The sequence below is a fragment of the Silene latifolia genome, chromosome 1 (assembly GCF_048544455.1).
Source record: "Silene latifolia isolate original U9 population chromosome 1, ASM4854445v1, whole genome shotgun sequence".
NCBI classification, from domain to species: Eukaryota; Viridiplantae; Streptophyta; class Magnoliopsida; order Caryophyllales; family Caryophyllaceae; genus Silene; species Silene latifolia.
In genome coordinates, this window is record NC_133526.1 from 35692091 (window position 1) to 35714845 (window position 22755).

At 44.4% G+C, this 22755-nt stretch overlaps 1 protein-coding gene across 1 annotated transcript; it reads right to left on the reverse strand.

Annotated features, from left to right (window-relative positions):
* Positions 1–7675: 7675 nt before the first annotated feature.
* On the reverse strand, positions 7676–8459 carry LOC141643974 (uncharacterized). Its single transcript, XM_074453386.1, has 3 exons — positions 8099–8459; positions 7861–8013; positions 7676–7774 (listed from the first exon to the last, which is right to left on the reverse strand). Exons 1-3 carry the CDS (start codon positions 8312–8314, stop codon positions 7676–7678), a joined length of 468 nt encoding a protein of 155 aa, XP_074309487.1. The 5' UTR covers positions 8315–8459.
* Positions 8460–22755: the final 14296 nt, after the last annotated feature.

Consider the following 22755-nt stretch of genomic DNA (forward strand, 5'->3'; position numbering starts at 1 on the left):
ACATCGAAGCTTCATTCAATATACTTCTGGGAAGGCCTTGGATTCATGCTTCCAAAGCGGTAACATCCACCCTTCACCAAAAGATCAAGATCCCACTAAATGGCAAAGTAGTGACGATCACTTCGTCACCCATCAAGGCAATAATCGAGAAACAATCAAACAATCAAGTCCTTGCGGATCCCGTATACGAACTTGGGGGCTTCCAAAGTGTGAATGTCATAGAAAGTGAGTTGGCACCCTTATACTATAATCCCTACTCCAACTTGGTGGTCAACCACATACTCAAGTCCCAGGGATACTTCCCTGGAATGCCTTTGAACCCAATTCGGAAGAATACCTTTGCACCACACAAGAAAGGCAACTCGACAAGGATACCACTTGGACTAGGGTACAAACCTACAAAAGAGGAAGTCCTCGAAATGTTGGCCCAAGTCCAAAACCGCAAGCACGTGGGAGTCCAAATGAGGCCCTATCTCCCTACCTTAAATGGGTATTTTGTTCAAGAAGGAAGTTCAGAGCTCTTTCATGGATTTCCCGAACCTTGGCATTATCTTGAGAGGAAGTTAGCCGGAATCGAGATCTTTCACGATTGCTACTTCATTCCTTTCTGAAACAGTTCCTACCGTCAAAACCCGTCAAGCACTCTGCTTAGACGAACAAGCTGTTAGCCTATTGTTTGGAGAGGACCGATTCGTTAGGGCCGCGCAGGATGAGATCATTACCATGATACTTCAGGACGATCGCTTCAACCCCACCGCGTTGATCACAGAAACCGACACAAAGCAACAGAAAGGATGGAGAAAATCAATCAAGTGGACCAACAACCAAGGAAGACTCTTCAAGCTCATCACTGGAGAAGGAGAGATGTTCAAAGGAGAACCAGAAGACGATGAGTTCGAGTCGGAGTCGGAGTCAGAGTCGGAGTCTAGAGAAGTCATTAGAAAGTCTACTCCTGTTGTCATCCCCACTCCCTTCGTTTCTCCTAGCTTAGCCTCGAGTAGTCACGTAGTTCGGGAAATGCCCCAACCATCGTCCCTTTGCCGCCATCGACCATGGATCGGTTGGCTTCTTTGTTCCAACTTTACTCAAATTTTAATATGAATAAATCGGGTTCTGCTTACTCTCTGCGTTCTTTCGAGTGCAATTCTGTTTATGATGATACTGAGGATGACCAAGACCCAGACTTAACCGAAATACCTCCCTACGTAGCCAAAGAAATATTACAGGAAGGGGAAGGGGGACCAGTAATAGAGGACACCAAACCCATCAACGTAGGAACCGAACTAGAACCCCAAGAACTTAGGATAGGGACTACCTTGAGCTCTACCGAAAGGGCCGATTTCATAGACCTCCTAAATGAATTCAAAGACGTTTTCGCTTGGTCCTACAAAGACATGCCAGGGATCGACAGGGATATTGCCGAACATAGGATTCCGATTAAGCCAGGTTTCAAACCTGTGAAACAGAAGCTTCGACGAATGAGAACAGAATGGGCTCTAAAGATTAAGGAAGAAGTTGATAAGCAATTCAAAGCCGGGTTCATCAAATTTTCCGAGTATTCTGACTGGGTAGCTAACATAGTACCCGTGCCCAAAAAGGATGGGAGAATCCGTGTTTGCGTTGACTTTAGGGACTTGAACAAAGCGAGTCCAAAAGATGACTTTCCTTTACCTCACATCGACATATTAGTGGACAATACTGCAGACCACGCATTACTATCCTTCATGGATGGATATGCGGGTTATAACCAAATCAAGATGGCCATGGAAGATATGCATAAGACCGCATTCGTCACCCAATGGGGAACCTACTGCTATACAGTAATGCCGTTTGGGTTGATCAACGCCGGAGCTACATACCAACGCACCGCAACTACACTCCTACACGACATGATGCACAAAGAAGTTGAGGTATATGTAGATGACATAATCGTCAAATCCAAGGAAAGAGAGGGACATATTGCGAACCTTCGCAAATTCTTCGCAAGGCTACGAAAATACAACATGAGGCTCAATCCTCAGAAATGCACATTTGGGGTAACATCTGGCAAACTCCTGGGATACGTCGTTAGTCAAAGAGGTATAGAAATAGATCCTTCCAAAATCAAAGCTCTGATCGAAATGCCACAACCTCAAACAGAAAAAGAAGTCAGAGGATTCCTGGGAAAAGTACAGTACATAAGTCGATTCATATCGAAACTTACAATGATTTGTGAGCCTATCTTCAAGAAACTCAAGAAAACAGACCACACCATGTGGGATGATGATTGTCAAAAGGCGTTTGACCGAATTAAGGAAATATTGGCTAAACCACCAGTGCTCATGCCGCCACAACGAGATCAACCTCTTGGTTTATATCTCACAGTAACTGAAACCGCCATGGGTGCTATGCTGGCTCAAACTGTAGGAAGTGAAGAAAGAGCTATTTACTATCTAAGTAAGAAGTTCTTGGAATATGAGTGCAAATACTCACAACTCGAAAAGACATGCCTCGCTCTTGTGTGGGCAACGAAGAAGCTACGTCACTACATGCTTAGCTACTCCATTAAGATATACTCCAAAATGGATCCAGTCAAATACCTCTTCGAGAAACCCGTCCTCAACGGACGTCTGGCAAGATGGACTCTGATGCTCTCAGAATTCGACCTCAAATATGTGCCACTGAAAGTCATAAAAGGTCGCGCCGTCGCCGAATTCTTCGCGGAAAATCCTATCAACGACGCACAAACCATAGATACTTGGTCATTTCCCGACGAGGATATACTTCAAACAGATGTAGACTCCTGGGATCTGTACTTTGATGGAGCATCAAAATTAAGAGGATTCGGAATAGGAGTGTTGCTCATTTCTCCTGAAGGTGAGCATACACCGATTGCTGTCAAACTCGACTTCGAGGTGACAAACAACGCCGCAGAATATGAAGCTTGTCTCATTGGACTACAAGCGGCAGTAAGCTTAGGCATCAAAAACCTCCGAGTACATGGGGATTCATCACTGATCATCAACCAAGTTACAGGATCTTGGAAAATCCGAAGTGAAAACCTCGCACCCTATCAGGCTAGGATAGACCAAGTCGCTCAATTCTTTGATCATGTAACATACCTACACCTACCTCGGGAGGAAAATCAATTTGCAGACGCTCTTGCGAAACTTGCATCTTTGATAAATATGCCAGATCACATGATAGACATGCCTTTATGCATCGAACGACGGTCAGAGCCGGCTTACGTCCATCAAATCACCGACGAAGAGGAAATCGCACAGGAACCCTGGTTCCAAGCAATCCTGAATTTCAAACTCAATGGTACCTATCCACCGGATATGGACAAGAGGGGACAACGTGCTATACGCCTATTAGCTTCCCAATACATTCTGATGCAAGGAGAATTATACAAAAGAACACCTCTTGGGGTAGTCCTACGTTGCCTTGATCATTCACAGGCACGAAAGGTGATGGAAGAAGTCCATGATGGAGAATGCGGTCCCCACATGAGTGGACCTATGATGGCAAAGAAGATCACACGTTTGGGATATTATTGGACCACAATGGAATCCGATTGCATCAAGTACGTAAGACATTGCCATAACTGCCAAATCTTCGGGAATGTGCAACATGTCCCTCCTTCATTGCTCTATACAATGACATCTCCTTGGCCATTTTCTGCATGGGGAATTGACATAATCGGAAAGATAACCCCAGCCGGAACAGGAGGTCACTGTTTCATTCTAGTAGCAATTGACTACTTCACCAAATGGGTAGAAGCGGCTTCCTACACTGGTCTTACAGCTAAAAATGTGGCAAAGTTCATACAAAACAACATTATCTGTCGATATGGGTGCCCACATGAGATCATTAGCGATAATGGATCACAATTCCAAGCTGAAACCGAGCAATTGCTAGCCAAATACAAGATTAAACACCACCACTCTTCGCCCTATAGACCACAGACTAACGGTGCGGTAGAGGCGGCGAACAAGAATGTTGTCACAATTCTCAGGAAAATGATTGACAACTATAGAGATTGGCCAAGCAAGATACCCTTTGCTTTATGGGGGTATCGTACATCAGTTAGGACGCCCACTGGGGCTACTCCTTTCTATTTGACCTACGGCATGGAAGCTGTACAACCAGTCGAGCTAGAGATACCATCCTTGCGTATTCTACTAGAAAGTCAAATCCCGGAGGCCGATTGGAAGAAGGATAGGTATGAAGAACTCATCCTCCTGGATGAACGTAGGCTACGCGCCTTACATAATATCCAAACATATCAAGCCCGTATCAAACGAGCTTTCAACAAAAGGGTTAGGCCAAGAAACATCAAAGAAGGAGACTTAGTACTCAAATCGGTTAGAGCTCTTTTACCTGTCGACCCAAGGGGAAAATTCAAACCTAATTGGGCCGGACCATTTCTAGTCAAATCCATACTCCCAGGGGGTGCGGTTAGAATCACAGACCTAGATGGGAATGAGTTTTCAAACCCCACAAACCTCGACCAATTGAAACGGTATTATGCCTAGAATAGGACCAAACACACGCCTCGCGTAAACCCATGTGTCGCTCTTGTGGCACTGAATAAACGGCCCCTGGCCAAGCTCAAATAAGCTAAATGTCACTGTGCTCTTGCATTTTGACAAATTTGTCATCCTCATATCATCAAATAAACTAAATTAGCACCTTGAGAACAAGCAAAAGCTCATGCTTATTTTCTAAGTTCATTACAAGCTCTTGCTTCGAACAATTATTCTTTTACATTTACTAGAACTACGCGCAAGGGTTTGATTTCGCTTTTTTTAAAGTGAATACGTAGGCAATCCTTCACAGGATTCAACCCATTATAACTAAAATGTAAATAGAAGGACATTTGCATTGCATTTGAAATTCGACAAGAATAATAAGTAGAAAATCTTAACGGTTTCATAACCATTTAACCTTTTATTCATTTCCAAAATAGTAGTAGTACGCTACATAATAATAAAAGAATAGGCTAGGATTCTAAAAATCCCCACCTTTTTATTACAACAATAATAATAATAATCAAATAATAAATAAAGACTCGGGCTATTCCTCCATCTTCCCCTTGCCCTTGCCATTCTTGTCATATTTCCCGTCACGACCTCGAGCTGGGCGCTCTTGCACCACTTCAGACCTAATCACCAACGGTCTTTCTCGAGGCCTGACTCTTCCATTCTTGCCAACCACCATCTCTGCGACAGGAGTAGTATTTGATTTCTTTGAAGGACGAATGACCTGAAGCCCAGCTTCTTCTTCTCCCTCTGTCAGATGCTTCTCCTTCTCTTTCTCTCCCTCGCGTACCTTGTAATCAACAGGTTCGCGTTTCCTCAGTCTCTCGCGCTCTTCCGGAGTTGCAGCCTTTCTCCACCTCAGATAGGAATCCGACACCCATAAAGCATTAACGGAGAAGTTCAAGAACCACATGTTTCTTTGGGCCCATTTAATAGCCCACTCTCTTCGGCTCTCGGTGGTAAGCGCCATAGCAGTCTGCGGGACGGTGTCAAGCCTAGGGATCGTCTGCTTCAGCCCAACTTGCCTCATCAATCTTTCCGGAAAGATGCATACCATGAACTCCAATCCCGGAATGCGCACGGACCTAGTAGGATCCAAAGAAGACACTCCAGTGACAGACTTGAGGTGCCACCACGGTACGACCCACCTAATCAACGGGCCATCATCACTTTTCAGCTTGTTCTTCCAATAATCGCAGACCCGGGTGAAGTCCACCATATACAACCGCGTCCTCATCGCAATCATACGGGAATGATAGGAAAGTGCATGAACTGGGGGCTCGATCAATCGGAGCCGTTCCATAAGCCAAACCTACCAAAAGCAGGTATTAGACACCAAAAAAAAAAAAACCAAAAAAAAAACAAAAAAAAAACCGAAAAAAAAACCGAAAAAAAAAAAAACGAAAAGAGAAAGAAAAAAAAAAAAAGAAAGAAAAGGTGTCTTTTACCTGCAAAATGACGGGACTCCCCAAAAACGGCAGATCACGGTTGGATTTCCTATTATCCAAGCCCAAAATAATCTCCCCTAAGCATAAACAAGCTGGGCTCCTGCGCAGCTCCATTTGCTCAATAAGACCCAAAAGACGGGGGTCACCTCTCAAATCTTCATCAACATGCCCTTGGAAGACATACACATGCAACAAACAAAAGCCAAATGCTCTCCTCCTAGCAACATGAGAGACAGTAGGGTCGGCCCTGTTGATAAATCGATCAATAAAGTCCAACATTCTCACGCCTTTCGGGGTAACTAGACGATCCGCCTCAAGTCTGGTCAGTCCAAGCAAGTCTCTGAATTTGCTCTTGTACCCTTGTGAAGTGGAAGGAATGGCAGGTAAATGTTCGGGGTCCCACCCACCAATAGCAGCAATTTCTTCAGGAAATGGGCAAATGTCACCCCCTGGGAACGCGAAAACATGATAATTCGGGTCCCAATAGTCAAGGCAAGCGTCCAAGAATGGTTTTACAATCTTAATGAGTTTCAAACTCAATACAGACCCAAGGTTATAAGCACCCATGTCATGCTTCTCCATATTTGAAAATTCATTGGTCCATTCCTTCAAGCGGATCTCCAAAGTATTCATGATGATAATTTTCTTTTGGAAAATTTATTTTGGGAGTTTTATGTGAATAGACGAAGAAAAGACGGAAGATTTAGGTGAATTAAAACTTCATCGACGCTTCTATTTATACTAATTGCTGTTTCCAAAAATCCGCCAGAACGGACCGGCTAGGAACAAAGGCAAGACTGCTGCGCCTCTTCAAAGGGACGCAGCTCATGCTGCGCCTCTTCCCCAGTCTCACTTATGTGATTTCCGCGTTGGATCTTTCCTAATTCTATAACGCATGATTTCCTATTCCCGCGAGGTTTTATTTTGGTAAATGCGAGAAGATTACCATGTTTCGAGTTTCCTAAATTCGCGGGCACGCATGTCGAGGCAACGTCGACACCTTCGCCATTTCATCACACTTAATTCCTTTTCCTTTTTTAGGAAATAAATTTCATTTCTCTTTAGGAAAATAATTTTCTTTTGTTTTCAACATTTCATTTCTACACTTATAGATTTCTCTTTTTTCTTTTTTTAGGGGGTAACCCTCCCTACCGTCCGGTCATTTCCGGCAAATTTTTTGCATTTTTGTGTTCTTTTGAGTCTTTTTTGCGCTAATTAAGGCCATATGTATAAAATGTATGTTTTGCGTGATTTCCATGTAAATTTCGGCAGCATGACGGCGTAAACCGTTATCTACCAAACCTGTTCAAGAACTAACCTGCAGATACAAGCAACACAACCCGGCAAAAAAAAAAGGCACTCGGGCCGTCGTATATACACCAAACAGAGCAAATGTACAAAGCAACCGGGGCTTGCGCCCCAAACAAAGTCCAAAAATGTTCAAATCAGATGTCCAAATGTACAAGTCTACAAAACTACACAAAACTACTGCTGGGCGCCCTCCAACTCGGCAACTCTCGCCACCAGAACGGCGATCTCGGCGTCCCGAACCTCGAGCTCCCTCAACAAGCGAGCTGTCTCCTCCCGAGACTGGGTCAGCTCTCGCTCCAGCTCACGGTCACCCTGTAAACAGCAGTAAATTGGCTCATGTCAATCAATTCAAGCAAAATTGGAAATCAAAAATCAAAAGAAATCAAATGAGGTTCATACCTGACGACCTCGACCACCGATGAGTGCCTCGATGGCGGTAGCTCGTAGCCGGTTGGCCACCCTCCATAGTGCCACGAACCGAGACGGCGCGACCTGCATTTCAAAAGAAATTCTCAGCAAATTGAACAAGTTTAATCAAATGTGTTCTTACACGAAAGATATATAAGCTGGAGGCTCACCCTCCGAATCAGATGCTGCCAGTCGTCTAGGCCAGCATCCCTCACAGCTACGTCAAAGTCACGCAGCTCGGAGATCGTCGTCCTCCCGGTCGCGTCGGTGTACTCAAGGGTCTCGGGGTACACTGGGGGCTCGATGCCCGCCGCCTCAACCTCCTGCAAAGACAAATAAGCTCTCATTAATCTATGATCTTTCGTCGTAATTCTCAAAATCTAATCAAGGAAAAGTAAAAATACTCACCACTACTGGCCAGTACGCCAGCCTCCCGTAAAGGAACGCCGAGTAATCCTCGCCAGGGAGAAGAAGGTCGTCGCCACTGGCACCAGCCAGGTCCGCCTCCCTCTCAGCATCAGAAGGCTCCCTAAACATCGTCCTGGGAGGATCAACGGGAACCATTAACGCGTCCCGTGAGCACTGACGAGCCAAACGCTCGCCCAGATACCACACAGGACCCATCGACGTCCACAACAGCAGCCGACTCGGGCTCCTAGGTCGAAGGACCTCAGCGACAAAAGGAGGCGCTCCAGCGTACTCCGCCCAAGGTCTGGGCACCCACTGCGACAAGATAAGGCAAAGATCATTCCTATGATCAAGTAAAGGCAAAGGATAAGAAATATGAATGAATACGAGTGGGATACTCACGCTGCTCAGCTGAAGGGCGTTCACGTCCCGCCGGTAGACATTGTGAGAAGAACGCTTGCTCTTCGTCCGGCACATCACCCAATCCCTCACCACGGGATAGGCCTTCTCCAGTGGCTCCGTCCTCTTAGGCGCGAGACTCGGGAAGTAGGAGTACACCCACGCCTGTAAAACAGAATAATCAGTGACGATCTTTCGTAATTCAATAAAGAAAGGAATTTGCATTAGTCTAAAAGAGGAAGGTTCATACCTCCAACAGTAGTCTAGGTCCGACAGCACCTGGAGAAGTCCCGTTCTCCATCAGCTCTGGACGAACCATGGCCCTCATGAAGCGGATGAGGACCGCAAAACCAAGCGATGATCCGGTCCCGCGCCTAGGGAACTCAGGTCAGAAAGAAAGGGAAGAAGCTTCGTCGACAGCCTCTCACCCTTGTCTTCGAGGTAAATCGAAGACAGAAACCACCACAGCCACAGGCGAGCCCTCTGCTCAGCTGTGCAGGGAGGAGGAGCCGTCTCCCTCCCCTCGATCGTCACTAGCGCCAGGGTCTTCCCCGCAAAGTAGTCTTGAACGTAAGTACTGGGTACCAAACCCGGCACTGCAGCAGCCTTCGGCGACAAGTTCCAGCCGATCAATCTCCTCGCCTCGGCCGAGTCCGCCCTCATGGCAGTCTCCGGCCATACCATCTCCTCGGTCCCACACGGCAGACCAGAGATCATGCCGTAATCCTCCAAAGTGACTCCCACCTCACCAAAAGGCAGGTGAAACGTGGAAGTCGTATCCCAGAATCGATCCAAGAAAGCACGGACCAGGCTAAGGTTAGCCCGCAACTTCCTCTTCACGATATCCCTCCAGACCTGAACCAGAGGACCGAACGCTCCACACTCGATCATGGCCCTCTCCTCAGCCGACAGCCGCTCGTAGTGCTCCATCGCTGTCGTGTAACCCGAGAACGATCTGATGTTCCCAGCCTCCTATAATGATTTGAAACAAAGCTATCTTTAGTTTTGACTGAAACTTGAAAGAAATTTGGACAAAAGAATGAAAAAGGACAGGTAGTGAGTAGTGAATTCTTATTTACTGTCTTTCACCGTCCTGTAGGACAGGTGACCCTCTGCAGCCCACACGAGGTGCCTACTCTCCCAGGTCTCGGCCCACGCAGGAGCTCCCCTCAGCTGACGACATCCTCGCCCGACGTTGGCTCGTCTCGGGATCTCCTCCTCCTCGACGGCCTCCTCCTCGTGAAACTCAGCAGCCATCACCGCGGCGGTGAAGGCTTGCTCTAAAGCCTCCTCAACAGTAGTGGCGTCTATCTCCATGGGAGTCCTCCCAGAAGTAGAAGCATCATCACCTGCAACGTTAAAGTAAATTCGGGCCGCGTCACATAACGACAAGCCTTTGTTAAGGAGTTTTCGAGCCTTCAAAGTCCTGAAAACACCCCTTCCATGCCATCTTTGGCCATATTCCCGCCAACCCAATCACTCAGGTGGTAAATTGGGTCAAGTCAAGTCCAAATCCGAAGCCTAGTTCCGAGTTCGACTCGAAAATTCGGCAGCATTCCGCTATAACGGCGATTATGCCCTAGAAAGGTGTCCCGAAAAAGTTGTTACAAACCAAAATTCCGAGATGGTAGAAAGTTTACCCATCATCCAAGGATCCCAAATATCAAATTTCATCACAAATGGGCAGTCCTAAGGCTATTTTCGAAGCAAATTACGGTTCAGCTGTAAAACCGTCTCAAATTTCACTCAAGAGCTCAAAACTCGACAAAAATTCGAAGCAAACACATGGTTATGTTCCTAACATTGCCTACTATCCGTTTCTAACATCAATTTGGCATGGCAAATCCATTTGGGGGAAAAAGCCCCAAATTTTCGATCAAAAGGGTCGAAAACCCTAAATCTCGCGGCTCAAAATTCAACAAATGTAGATGATTAATGCAAGATTGGAATACATACCTCGATTAGTCATGTTTAATGCAAGCTTTTAGATCAAACCTCGACGGAAATGGTGAAGATTTGAGAGAGAAATTGCAAGAATTGTGTTTCGAAAATAATGAATACAATCCCTTCTGATTTCTCGTTTTTACGCAGGAAAACCAATTTGGGGAAAAGACGCAGCAGGCGCTGCGCCTCTTCCAAGAGACGCAGCTCTTGCTGCACCTCTTCCTTGTGTTCCCTCCATACGGATTTTCAAAAATTCGTTATGAGTTCGTTATTTGTGGGCCCATCTTTGGTGCGCCTCTTCCTTGACGCTGTTATATTATTTTGGTCCGTTTCAATGATTTTCTTTCGTTCCGGCCCACATTTCATCAGCCAACGACGGACTGTTGCATATTATTAATCCTTTTACCCAGCGCAGCAGTATTTTGCAGTATTGCTCAAGATCTTTATACCCAGCGCAGCAGTATTTTGCAGTATTGCTCAAATCCATTTCATCCAGCGCAGCAGTATTTTGCAGTATTGCTCAAAATCCTTTTATCCAGCGCAGTAGTATTTTGCAGTACTGCTCACTCAAGATTTCTCCCATGACGATCAAGATGTTCCTAGTCGTCAAAATATTCCCCAGCAAGAGTTTGCTTGAGACCGACGCAAGCAGATTCAACCTCAAGTTTTGCCAGAGTTCGCCTGAGACCGACGCAAGCGGATTCCCCAGCAGTTTCTACCAACGTCCTGCTACTTTCAATATTTCTTGTTTCCCCGCGGAGATCGACCAGGGTGCCGTTCTCCAGAAAGACCCTTTCAGTCCTTCAGAGAGAGTTGTCCTTCAGAGAGAGGTAGCCTTCAGAAAGTATTAAGAGATTCCTTCAGGTTCCCTGTGACCCCTAATGCCTTCAGACACCAAGTTATATTCAGACCAGAGAGTTTTGCCGAAACGTCTTCAGTCCCGTTTCACCCAGGGGTATCTCAGGTATGGTCTCTTCTTATGGCTGGCGAGCTTCCTTACGTAGTCTAATGGACTTTAAACGACCCTCCCCGGAAGTCGACAGACTCTAAAATGTTCCCGACGACAGGTCCTTGGTTCAGACCCCTTGAGCCGCCTCGCGTCGCCATAGTCGCGAGCTTCCTTACGTAGTCTAATGGACTTTGACTTTCGCCTTGTCCAAGCCTCAGTCAAAGTGGGGGCTCTGTAGATACCTCATTTCTGCACCTCCCGCAAACCACCCGGTGATGATTGGGCCGCATGTTTGATTCGCGGAACGATTTGTGACAGTTCGTAAGATTATCGTCAAGTAATTGCTCAAATATTAATGTCGACCTCATAGTTGTCATCTACGTACCGATACGGTCGTTTTGGCAGTAATTAGAGTACATTCGGAGTCCGGGTCAAAAACCGTCTCCATTTTCTGATAACTGTTAAATCCCGAGTCGGAATGTTCTGGAATGTTTCGGGTATTTCTATTCCATATTTTACAAGTTTTATCTTTTGGCAAATAATATCCCGTAATATTCATAAGATAATCGAATTATTTCCGTCCTACCATAACTCAAACGCGGAGATCTTTCTTCAGCAGGAGGAAACCTCCTGGGAATAGACGCAGCAGGTGCTGCGCCTCTTCCAAGAGACGCAGTGGCTGCTGCGCCTCTTCCCAGGTCCTTCTCTGCATGTTTCACGTATCTTTTTCATATCTTTCCGAGATTCACTTCCAAAGAGTCTCCGAAACCCTAATTCCGTCGTGTGATTAGTATAAATAGGAGCTTTCGTTCCTCATATTTCTCACGCGAGTGTCCGCCCTTCTCTTCTCCCTTTGCATTCTAGACTTCGTTCTTACTAATTGGCGCCTACGTGCTTGAACATTCGACCACGTAAGCTCGGATCCTTCCGGGTACCAGCCTCTCCGTTGCATGACCGACCAATTTGACCAACTACACCAATAATCAATCTAATTAATCAATCAACTTAATCGTTTTCCTCTTACGAGGGCACTCTCTTTGCATTCGCGTCGAGCATCACTAATCGATATTCTTGGTCCTTCTCGTTTCGTCAACATTTAAGTCTGAGGGTGTATAATCCTTATTTGTTTATTGTATTTATTTTTATTGTATCACTCATGTAAGGTTTACGTCGAAAATACCTCATTAAAACCGATTTCTAAAACCGTCTTTAAAACCTTTTTTACGGATTTTTCGAAGATCGATCGAGAAAAGACGCAAAGAATCGCCGCGCCTCTTGAAGGAGCGCAGTTCCTGCTGCGCCTCTTCGTGAGGCTGCCGCAGTTCCTGCTTCTTTTCTTCTTCTTCGTCCTCTGTGATTCGTCTTTCTTATTTGTTTCCATATGTTTCTCTTTAATTCTTTCACCTGATAATTTAATAAACACATGTATATTATTCATCATTAACATGTCTTAATCATCATAAATCCGACTTAAATCCTAAGTAATCCAATATTTATGGGTTTTCGTCATAAAATTCAAACCCGGATTTTAGGGATTCAATTTATTCATATTGAGTTTCTGGAATTCGCCATTGATATAGTTTTCATCTGTTTATTCGTATGTTCGTCACATATTCGTTGTATATCCATTGTATTTAGCCTAATTGATTTATTTCAATAGAGGACTCATTAATATTTTCATCATAATCTCATGTAATTAATCCGTTTACATCCGTATCATTCATGTTTATCGCTTTTATGACCATCATTCACATGTAATTAACCTGTTAATCACTTCCATCCGAGTCAAATAATCTAATCAATCATTAAAATCACCAATTAACATTAACGATTTGCAGTTCCGGCTTCACAGCCAGAACTCACCCTTGGAACAGACGCAGCAACTGCTGCGCCTCTTCCAAAGGGCGCAGTCCTGCTGCGCCTGTTCCAGGATGATTTCTGTCCCTGAACTCCGCTTCTGCCGTGACTTAGTTTCGTTAGTCTAAGTATCAACTAACTATTATCCGTAATATCACGCTAATTCCTGTTCGTTTAATTTTATTCTTTTATCCTTTTTTTTATCAAATTATCCGTTTTAAAGGTATTTTCGACATAAATCGCCTATTCCATTGTAATCATTGTAATTTTCATTATTGTAATTTATAATTATTGTATTATTTTGTATGATTTATTTACATTCCTTCACATGTAATTGAACATTAAATCCTACTTCGACATTAATTGTTTGCTAATTACGTGTCAACCGACTTAGTTAAATCTTCACATGCTAGGATTAAAACTTGGATGTTGCATTGCATGCATATAATCGACGATATATCAAGTACGAATAACTTCCCTAATCATTAGTAGAGGCCGCTATCGAGGCGGGCGGGATTAGGTGTTCGATCAAAAGAGCTTCCTAATACGTACCCTCACCCCTTACTCCAGATATCTGTGAGCACCCGTGTTCATTGGCATCCACGAGAGTCATTCTAGACATAGAATGCTAAGGGTAACGAGTTCTTGGTGTTCATGTCTCTACTTTGTGTCTTGACATGACACGAGGTATTCGAACGGTTCCAATTTCCCATAAAAATTGGTGGCGACTCCATACAAAATGCAAACGCTTGTTTCGTTTCTCACCAAGCGCCCCCGTGGGCGGCCCGCTGTCCACAGATACTCTAGTGACAGATTTGAGATGCCACCATGGTACGATCCATCTAATCAAGGGGCCATCATCACTCTTCAGTTTGTTTTCCCAATAGTTGCAGACTCGAGTGAAATCCACCATGTAGAGACTAGTCCTCATTGCAATTGAGCGAGCATGATAAGCAGGAACATTAAATGGGGGCTCGATCAATCGAATATGATCCATAAGCCAGACCTACCAAAAGCGGGTATTAGAAACAAAAAAAAATGAAAAAAAGAAAGAAACAAAAAAAGAAAGATAATTTTATCCTTTACCTGCAAAAGAATGGGACTTCCCAAATAAGGAAGGTAACAGTTGGCTTTCCTGTTATCTAACCCCAATAGGATCTCTCCTAAACAAAAGCAAGCTGAGCTCCTGCGCAGCTCCATTTGCTCAATCAGGCTTAGATAACGAGGATCACCTCTTAAATCTTCATCAACATGCCCTTGAAGGACATACATGTAGCAGGCAAAACCCAAATGCCCTTCGTCTGACAACATAAGAGATGGTGGGATCTGCCTTATTGATGAATCGGTCAATGAAGTCTAACATTCGCACTCCTTTTGAGGTCACAAGACGGTCAACCTCAGCTCTTGTCAGTCCAAGCAAATCTCTGAACTTGTTCTTGTACCCTTGGGAAGTAGAAGGAATAGAAGGCAAATGTTCCAGGTTCCAACCACCGATCGCAGCAATTTCTTCGGGAAATGGGCAAATGTTGCCTCCAGGGAAAGCAAATACGTGATAATTCGGGTCCCAATAATCAAGACAAGCATCTAGGAATGGTTTGACTACCTTGATCAACTTCAAACTCAATAGCAATCCAAAATTATAAGCACCCATGTCGTATTTCTCCACACTAGATAACTCATTTGTCCACTCTTTTAAACGAATTTCGAGAGTATTCATGATGTATGCTTATTTTGAGAGTTTTATGTAATAAGACGAAAGAAAGACGGAAGAATTATGTGAATAAAACCTCCCTCGACGTCTCTATTTATACTAAAAGCTGTTTCCTAAAATCCGCCAGGACGGATGCAATGGGGAACAGGCGCAGCACTTGCTGCGCCTCTTCAAAGGGACGCAGCTCTTGCCGCGCCTCTTCCTCAACCCCCTTTCTGTGATTTTCCGCATTGGATCTTTCCTAATTCCTCAAATAATAATTTCCTATTCATACGGGTTATTATTTTGGTAAATACGTCAAATTACCATATTTCGTGTTTCCTAATTCCACGGGCACGCATTTCGAGGCGATATCGACATTTTCGTCATTTTAGCAAACTTATACATTTCTTTTTATTTTTCTTTTTTGGGGAATCATTTCACCAATTTCATAAATTACACATTTCTTTTTAATTTTCTTTTTGGGGAATCATTTCACTCCCATTTCACATTAAATTTCAAACTTACATGTTTCTATTTTTCTTTTTTTTTTCGGGGGTAGCCCTCCCTACCGCCCGGTCATTTCCAGCAAAGTTTTTCCATTTTTTTGCATTTTCGAGTCGTTGTTTTGCGCTAATTTAGGCCATGTATACAAATGTATGTTCTATGTGAATTTCTGTGTAAATTTTGGCAGCATGACGACATAAACCGTCATCTACCAAACCTGTTCAAAGCTAACCTGCAGGTACAAACAAAGCAACCCAGCAGCAAAGGCACTCATGCCATCATATATACAACCAAAAGGGGATATATACACCAAACTGGGGGCTCGAGCCCCAAACAAAGTCCGAATGTCCAAAATGTAGATCCTAAAATGTACAAATGTGCAAAGTACAGCCAACAACAAACAAAAACAACAAGAAAACTACTGCTGGTCGCCGCCTAACTCAGCAACTCTCGCCTCGAGAGCGGCAATCTCGGCGTCACGAACCTCGAGCTCCCTCAGCAGACGAGCTGTCTCCTCCCGAGACTGGACTAGCTCTTGCTCCAGGTCGCTCTCTCCCTGCAAATGCAACAATTGGCTCATGTCAATCATTTCAAGCAACCAAACAATAAAGAAAGATAGAAAATTCAAAAATGAAGTAAATGGAAGGTTCATACCTGACGTCCTCGACCACCGACGAGTGCCTCGATGGCAGTAGCCTACAGCGGGTTGGCTACCCTCCACAAAGCCACGAACCGGGATGGCGCAACCTGCATTTCGAATAAGAGATTCTTAACGAATGGACAAACTCAAACAAATGTGTTCTTACACAAGATTATACAAGTTAGAGACTCACCCTCCGAATCAGATGCTGCCACTCATCCAAGCCAGCATTCGTCACCGCCACGCCAAAGTCACGTAGCTCGGAGATCGTCGTCATCTCCGTCGCGTTGGTGTACTCAAGAGTCTCGGGGTACTCTGGGGGCTCGATGCCCGCCGCCTCGACCTCCTACAAATTCAAACGATTTCTATTAACCAATGATCATTCATCGTGTTTTCAAAACTATTAAAAGGAAAGTAAAATACTCACCACAACCAGCCAGTACGCCAACCTCCCGTAGAGGAACGCCAAGTAGTCCTCGCCCGGGAGAAGGAGGGCGTCACCACCAAAACCCGCCAAGTCAGCCTCCCTCTCAGCCTCAGAAGGCTCCCTGAACATCGTCCGAGGAGGATCAATGGGAACCGTCAAGACGTCCCGAGAGCACTGACGAGCCAAGCGCTCACCCAAGTACCACACATGACCCATCGATGTCCTCAGCAGCAACCAACTCTAGCTCCTAGGTCGAAGGACCTCAGGCACGAAGGGAGGAACGCCAGCGTAGTCCACCCAAGGCCTGGGCACCCACTGGGAAAAGCAAACAAGAAGTCATTCTTATGATCAGTTCTAAAAAAAGGTAATGAAGAAGCAAACAAAGGTGAAGTACTCAGGCCGTCCAACTGAAGAGCGTTCACCTCCCATCGACAGACGTCGTGAAAGGAACGTCGGCTCCTCGTACGGCACATCACCCAATCCCTCACAACGGGATAGGCCTTCTCCACCGGCTCCGTCCTCTTGGGCGCGAGGCTCGGTAAGTAGGAGTACACCCACGCCTGTGAAGCAAGATAATCAATAACGATCTTTCGTGATTCGGTAAGAAAAGGAAATTATCTTTCATGAAATGAAATGAAGGTTCATACCTCCAACAACAGTCTAGGGCCGACAGCGGCAAGAGAAGTCCCCTTCTCCATCAACTCCGGATGAACCATGACCCTCATAAAGCGGATGAGGACCGCAAAACCAGCAGCGACCCAGTCCCAATGGCCTAGGGCACGTAGGTCAGAAAGAAAGGGAAGGAGCTTCGTCGATAGCCTCTCTCCCTTGTCTCCGAGGTAGATCGAAGACAAGAACCACTAGAGCCACAGACGGACCCTCTGCTCTGCAGCACAGGGAGGAGGAGCCATCTCCCTCCCCCCGATCACCACCGACGTCGGGGTCTTCCCCGCAAAGTAATCCCGGAAGTAAGAACTAGGCACCAAACCAGGTACCGCAGCAGCCTTCGGCACCAAGTTCCAGCCGATCAACCTCCTAACATCGGCCGAGTCTACTCTCATGGCAGTCTCCGGCCACTCCACAACCTCGGTCCCACACGGCAGACCATAAATCATGCCGTAATCCTCCAACGTGACCCCCACCTCACCAAAAGGCATGTGAAAGGTAGAAGTCGTGTCCCAAAACCGATCCAAGAAAGCTCGGACCAGGCTAAGGTTAGCCCGAAGCTTCCTCTTCATGATGTCCCTCCAAGCCTGCACCAGGGCACCGAACGCTCCCCGTTCGATCATGGCTCACTCCTCAGCTGACAGCCTCTCGTAGCACCCCATCGCCGTCGTATAGCCCGAGAACGATCTGATGTTCCCGGACTCCTTATTTGATTCGAAACAAAAGCTATCTTTAGTTTGAATGAAGCAGAAAAGGAATAACAAATGGAAATGAAAGAAGATGAGTAAAGAGTGATGAATTCGGATTACCAAGCTCTTCACCGTCCTGTAGGACAGGTGACCCTCAGCAGCCCAAAGTAGGTGCCTTCTGTCCCAAGTCTCAGCCCACGCAGGTGCTCCTCTCAGCTGGCGACCACCCTGTCTAACGTCGGCCCGTCTCGGGGGCCTCCTCCTCCTCCTCCTCCTCCTCCTCCTCCTCCTCCTCCTCAAGAACCTCCTCCTCGAGGACCTCAGCCTCAGCAGCTGTCACCGCAGCGGTGAAAGCCTCCTCTAACGCCTCCTCAAGCATTTGAGAAGGGTCAAGAATGGTGTCCATATCCATGGGAGCTCTCCCAGACGTAGAAGCCTCGTCACCTACAAAATTAAAGTGAATTTAGGCCGCGTCAAATGACGACAAGCCTTGATTAGGGGATTTTCGAGTTTTCAAAGTTCCGAAATCGCTATTTTCTCGCCATCTTTGGCCATTTTCCCATAAAACCAACCGCTCATGTGGTAATTTGGGTCAAGTCAAGCCTAAGTTGAAGCCTAGTCATGGGTTCGAGTCGGAATATCGACAGAATTTCGTTATAACGACGATTATGCCCTAGAAAAGTGTCCTGAAAAAGCCGTCACAAATCAAAATTCCGAGATGGTAGGAAGTTTACCCATCATACAAGGATTCCAAATATCAGGTTTCGTCACAAATGGGCAATCCTAAGGCTATTTTCGAAGCGATTTACGGTTTAGCTGTGAGACCGTCACAATTTCACTCAAATGCTCTAAACTCAACGAAAATTCGAAACAAATACATGGTTATGATCCTTATACTACCAATTAACCATTTACATGGTCAATTTTGAAAGGCAAAATCATTTGGGGGAAAAGCCCCAATTTTTTCGACATAATTATGGTTTGAAACCCTAATTTGTCGGTCCAATTTGATCCATTATAGAAGATTAATGCAAAAAAATACACATACCTCAATTAGTCATGGCAAATGCAAGATTTTGATCAAATTTTGATGGAAAATGGTTGGAATTTGAGAGAGAAATTTGGAAATTGTCTTTCGAAATAAGAAATAAACCCCTCCTGTTTCATCGGGTTTTTACTCAGAAAAGCCGCCTTCAGGAAAAGACGCAGCAGGTGCTGCGCCTCTTCCAAGAGAAGCACTTGCTGCGCCTCTTCCTCAGCTTCCCTCCATATGAATTTTTAAAAATTCGTTATAAGTTCGTTATTTGTGGGCCCATCTTTCGTGCGCCTCTTCCTTGATGGCATATCACATATTTGGTTTGTTTGACATTTATTCTTCGCCCGGACCCGCATTTCCAACTGTAAACTGTCGTCATATTATTTTTTACCAAGACCTTGCTTGTCACAATGAGCGAGTATTTTCTGACAAGTGTTTCGACATACCTTTATTATATTTCCTCCCAGCGAGAGTTCACGACAGACAATCGTCCTTCTCGAGACATGGAGATAAGTTCCCGATTATGTTCCCCCAGCGAGAGTTTACCGACAGACAATCATCCCTCTCGAGACATGGAGATCAACATCGATCTCAAGCTCTTCCGAAGTTTGTTTAAAGCCGACCCAAGTAGATTTCTCCCAGCAGTTCCTGACTACGTCCTGCTATCTTCTCCCAATATCGCGTTTTGTTTCCCCTGGAGTTTTGAAGAATTTTAGGTATGGTATCTTCATATAGATGGCGAGCCTCCTTACGTAGTCTAATGGACTTTAAACGACCCTCCCCGATAGTCGACAGACTCTAAAATGTTCCCGACGACAGGTCCTTGGTTCAGACCCCTTGAACCGCCTCGCGTCGCCATAGTCGTCAGGTTGTAATCTTCGATTGACCTGACGGCTATACTTTGACTTTCGCCTTGTCCAAGCCTCAGTCAAAGTGGGGGCTCTGTAGATACCTCATTTCTGCACCTTCCGCAAACCACCCGGTGATGATTGGGTCGCATGTTTGGTATACGGAACGATTTGTGACAGTTCGTAAGTTTATCGTCAAGTGATCGCTCAAACACTTGTGTCTACCTCTTAATTGTCATGTACGCACCGATACGGTCGTTTTGGCAGTAATTAGAGTATATTTGGAGTCCGGGCCAAAAACCATCTTCATTTTCTGATAACCGTTTTAAAATGCCGAGTCAGAATGTTCTGGAATGTTCCGGATATTTCTTTTCCATATTTTTCAATCTTTTAATCTTTGGTAAAGTATCTCCCGTAATATTCACAGAAAATATTAAGAAAACGAGATTAATCCACTTTTCCATAATAAAAACACGGAAATCTTTCTTCCGCAAGAGGAAACCACAGAGGAAAGGACGCAGCAAGTGCTGCGCCTCTTCCAAGAGACGCAGTGCCTGCTGCGCCTCTTCCTCGGTCCTTTTCTGCGTATTTTTCATATCTTTTCGAGATTCACTTCCAAAGTTTCTCCAAAAACCCTACTTCCTTCGTGTGATTAGTATAAATAGAGACCTTCGGTCTCACATATTTCTCACGTGAGTGTCCGCCCTTCTCTTCTCCCTTTGCATTCTAGACCAAGCTCTTACTTTTTGGCGTCTACGTGCTTGAATATTCGACCACGTAAGCTCGGATCTTTCTGAGTACCAGCCTCGTTTTGCATGACCGACCAATTTGACCAACTCAACAATTAATCAACTTTAATCAATCTTATTCGTTTTCCTCTTAGAGGGCACTTTCGTCGTACATTCGAGTCGAGCGTCACTAATCGTTAACTTAGTTCATCTCGTTTCGTCAAACATGTAAGTCTGAGGGTGTAAATCCCTATTTTATTTATTGTTCTTTATTTATTGTAATTATAATGTAAGATTTATGTCGAAAGTATTCTTAAAACCGATTTATAAAACCATGTTTTAAAACCCTTTTTATGGATTATCAAGAGACAGACGTCGAGAAAGGACGCAGCATCTGCTGCGCCTCTTCGAAGGGACGCAGCACCTGCTGCGCCTCTTCGTGAGGCTGCCGCAGTTCCTGCTTCCTTTCTTCTTCCTTCGTCTTTTGTTTTTTCTCTTGTTTTCAATCGTTCTTTGTTTCTTTAATGTAATAATTCTAGCATAACAATTTGACCTGTAATTCATTAATAATCATTTATGTTTAATTCATCATTAAATCTCGACTTGAATCCCAAGTAATTAATATTTGCGGGTTTTCGTCATCAAAATCAAATTCGGGTTTTAGAGGTTCGATTCGTCCATATTGAGTCTCTGGAATTCGTCATTGTTATATTTTTCACCTTTTGTTTATCGTCACCATCATTAATTCGTCATTAATAACTTGTTTTAACCTCATTAATTTAATCAATTTATATTTGTAATTAACCTTTCTAATCTTGTAATTAATTAGTAATAATTAGTTTTGTTCATGTTTTATCGTTTTTATGACCTCATTCACATGTAAATAATCTGCTAATCACTTCTATCCGAGTCAATTATTCATAATCAAGCATTAAATCACCAACGAATATTAACGATTTGCAATTCCGGCTTCACAGCCAGAACTGAGCCAAGGAACAGACGCAGCGACTGCTGCGCCTCTTCCAAGGGATGCAGTTCTGCTGCGCCTGTTTCTGGTTGAATTCTGTCCCTGAACTCCGTTTTTTGCCTTGACCTAGTTTATTAATTACGTATTAATTAACTATTAATCGTATTATCGCCTAATTTTTGTTCGTTTGTTTCTTTATTCTTTCTTTTATAAAATCATCCGTTTTAAAGGTACTTTCGACATAAATCAATAAATCCGATGTAATTATTGTAATTTTCCTTTATTGTATTTATTATTATTGTTTGTATGCCTTCATATGTAATTGAACATAAATTCCTACCTTGACATTAATTGTATGCTAAATTAATTGTTCAACCGACTTAGTCTTAATTCACATGTTAGGATTAAAACGTTGGATGTTGCATTGCATGCATATAATCGACAATATATCAAGTATAGATAACTTCCCTAATCATTAGTAGAGGCCGCTATCGAGGCGGGCGGGATTAGGTGTTCGATCAAAAGAGCTTCCTAATACGTACCCTCACCCCTTACTCCAGATCTCTGTGAACATCCGTGTTCATTGGCATCCACGAAAGTCATTCTAGACATACAATGCTAAGGGTAACGAGTGCTTAGTGTTCATGTCACTACTTTGTGTCTTGACATGGCACGAGGTATTCGAACGGTTTCCAATTTTCCACAATAAATTGGTGGCGACTCCACAAATGCAAACATAAGAAAAGCTTGCTTCGCTTTTCGCCCCCGTGGGCCCGCGTCCACACCTTTTAAGACCGCTAGAATTCGCCTTGAGATTCAACATTTAAAGAAAGACCAATGGAGACTCTAAGTGAAGCTTGGCAGCATTTTAGAGACCATCTGACATCTTTTTCACACCATGACATCCCGAAATGGATGACCACCCAAACCTTTTTCCAAAATCTTGAGCAAAGGTTCCGAGACATGATCGTGGCGGCATCGGGTGGAAGTTTTGATGGAATGAATAACGCTCAAATTACGGAAATGATTGAAAACATTTCCTAGATGGAAAGTAGTTATGCTAGAGATGTTGACTACAAAAGTGAAGGACTTTCCAAGATAGAGTTGGAGTACAAGGCAAAATTTGATACCTTGACAAAGGAATTTCAAGAGTTCAAATTGGCAAAGAAGCATGGAGACTCGAAGCATGTCAATGAAGGTGGACCTAGCCATTTCAAGCTTTATTACGTACAAGAACCTAGGTCTCCACCTATGCACTATCCTCCTCAAATGTTTTGCGATTATTGTGGCAGTGTGGGGCACATCATTGA

What these genes read in the sequence shown, in the direction of transcription:
- LOC141643974 (XM_074453386.1), bottom strand. Translation starts at nt 8,314, where the DNA reads ATGGGTCCTGTGTGGTATCTGGGCGAGCGTTTGGCTCGTCAGTGCTCA. An exon ending in TGGCGTACTGGCCAGTAGTG is followed by an intron (nt 8,014 to 8,098) that starts GTGAGTATTTTT and finishes TTGTCTTTGCAG; the next exon opens with GAGGTTGAGGCGGCGGGCAT. An exon ending in GGCAGCATCTGATTCGGAGG is followed by an intron (nt 7,775 to 7,860) that starts GTGAGCCTCCAG and finishes TTTGAAATGCAG; the next exon opens with GTCGCGCCGTCTCGGTTCGT.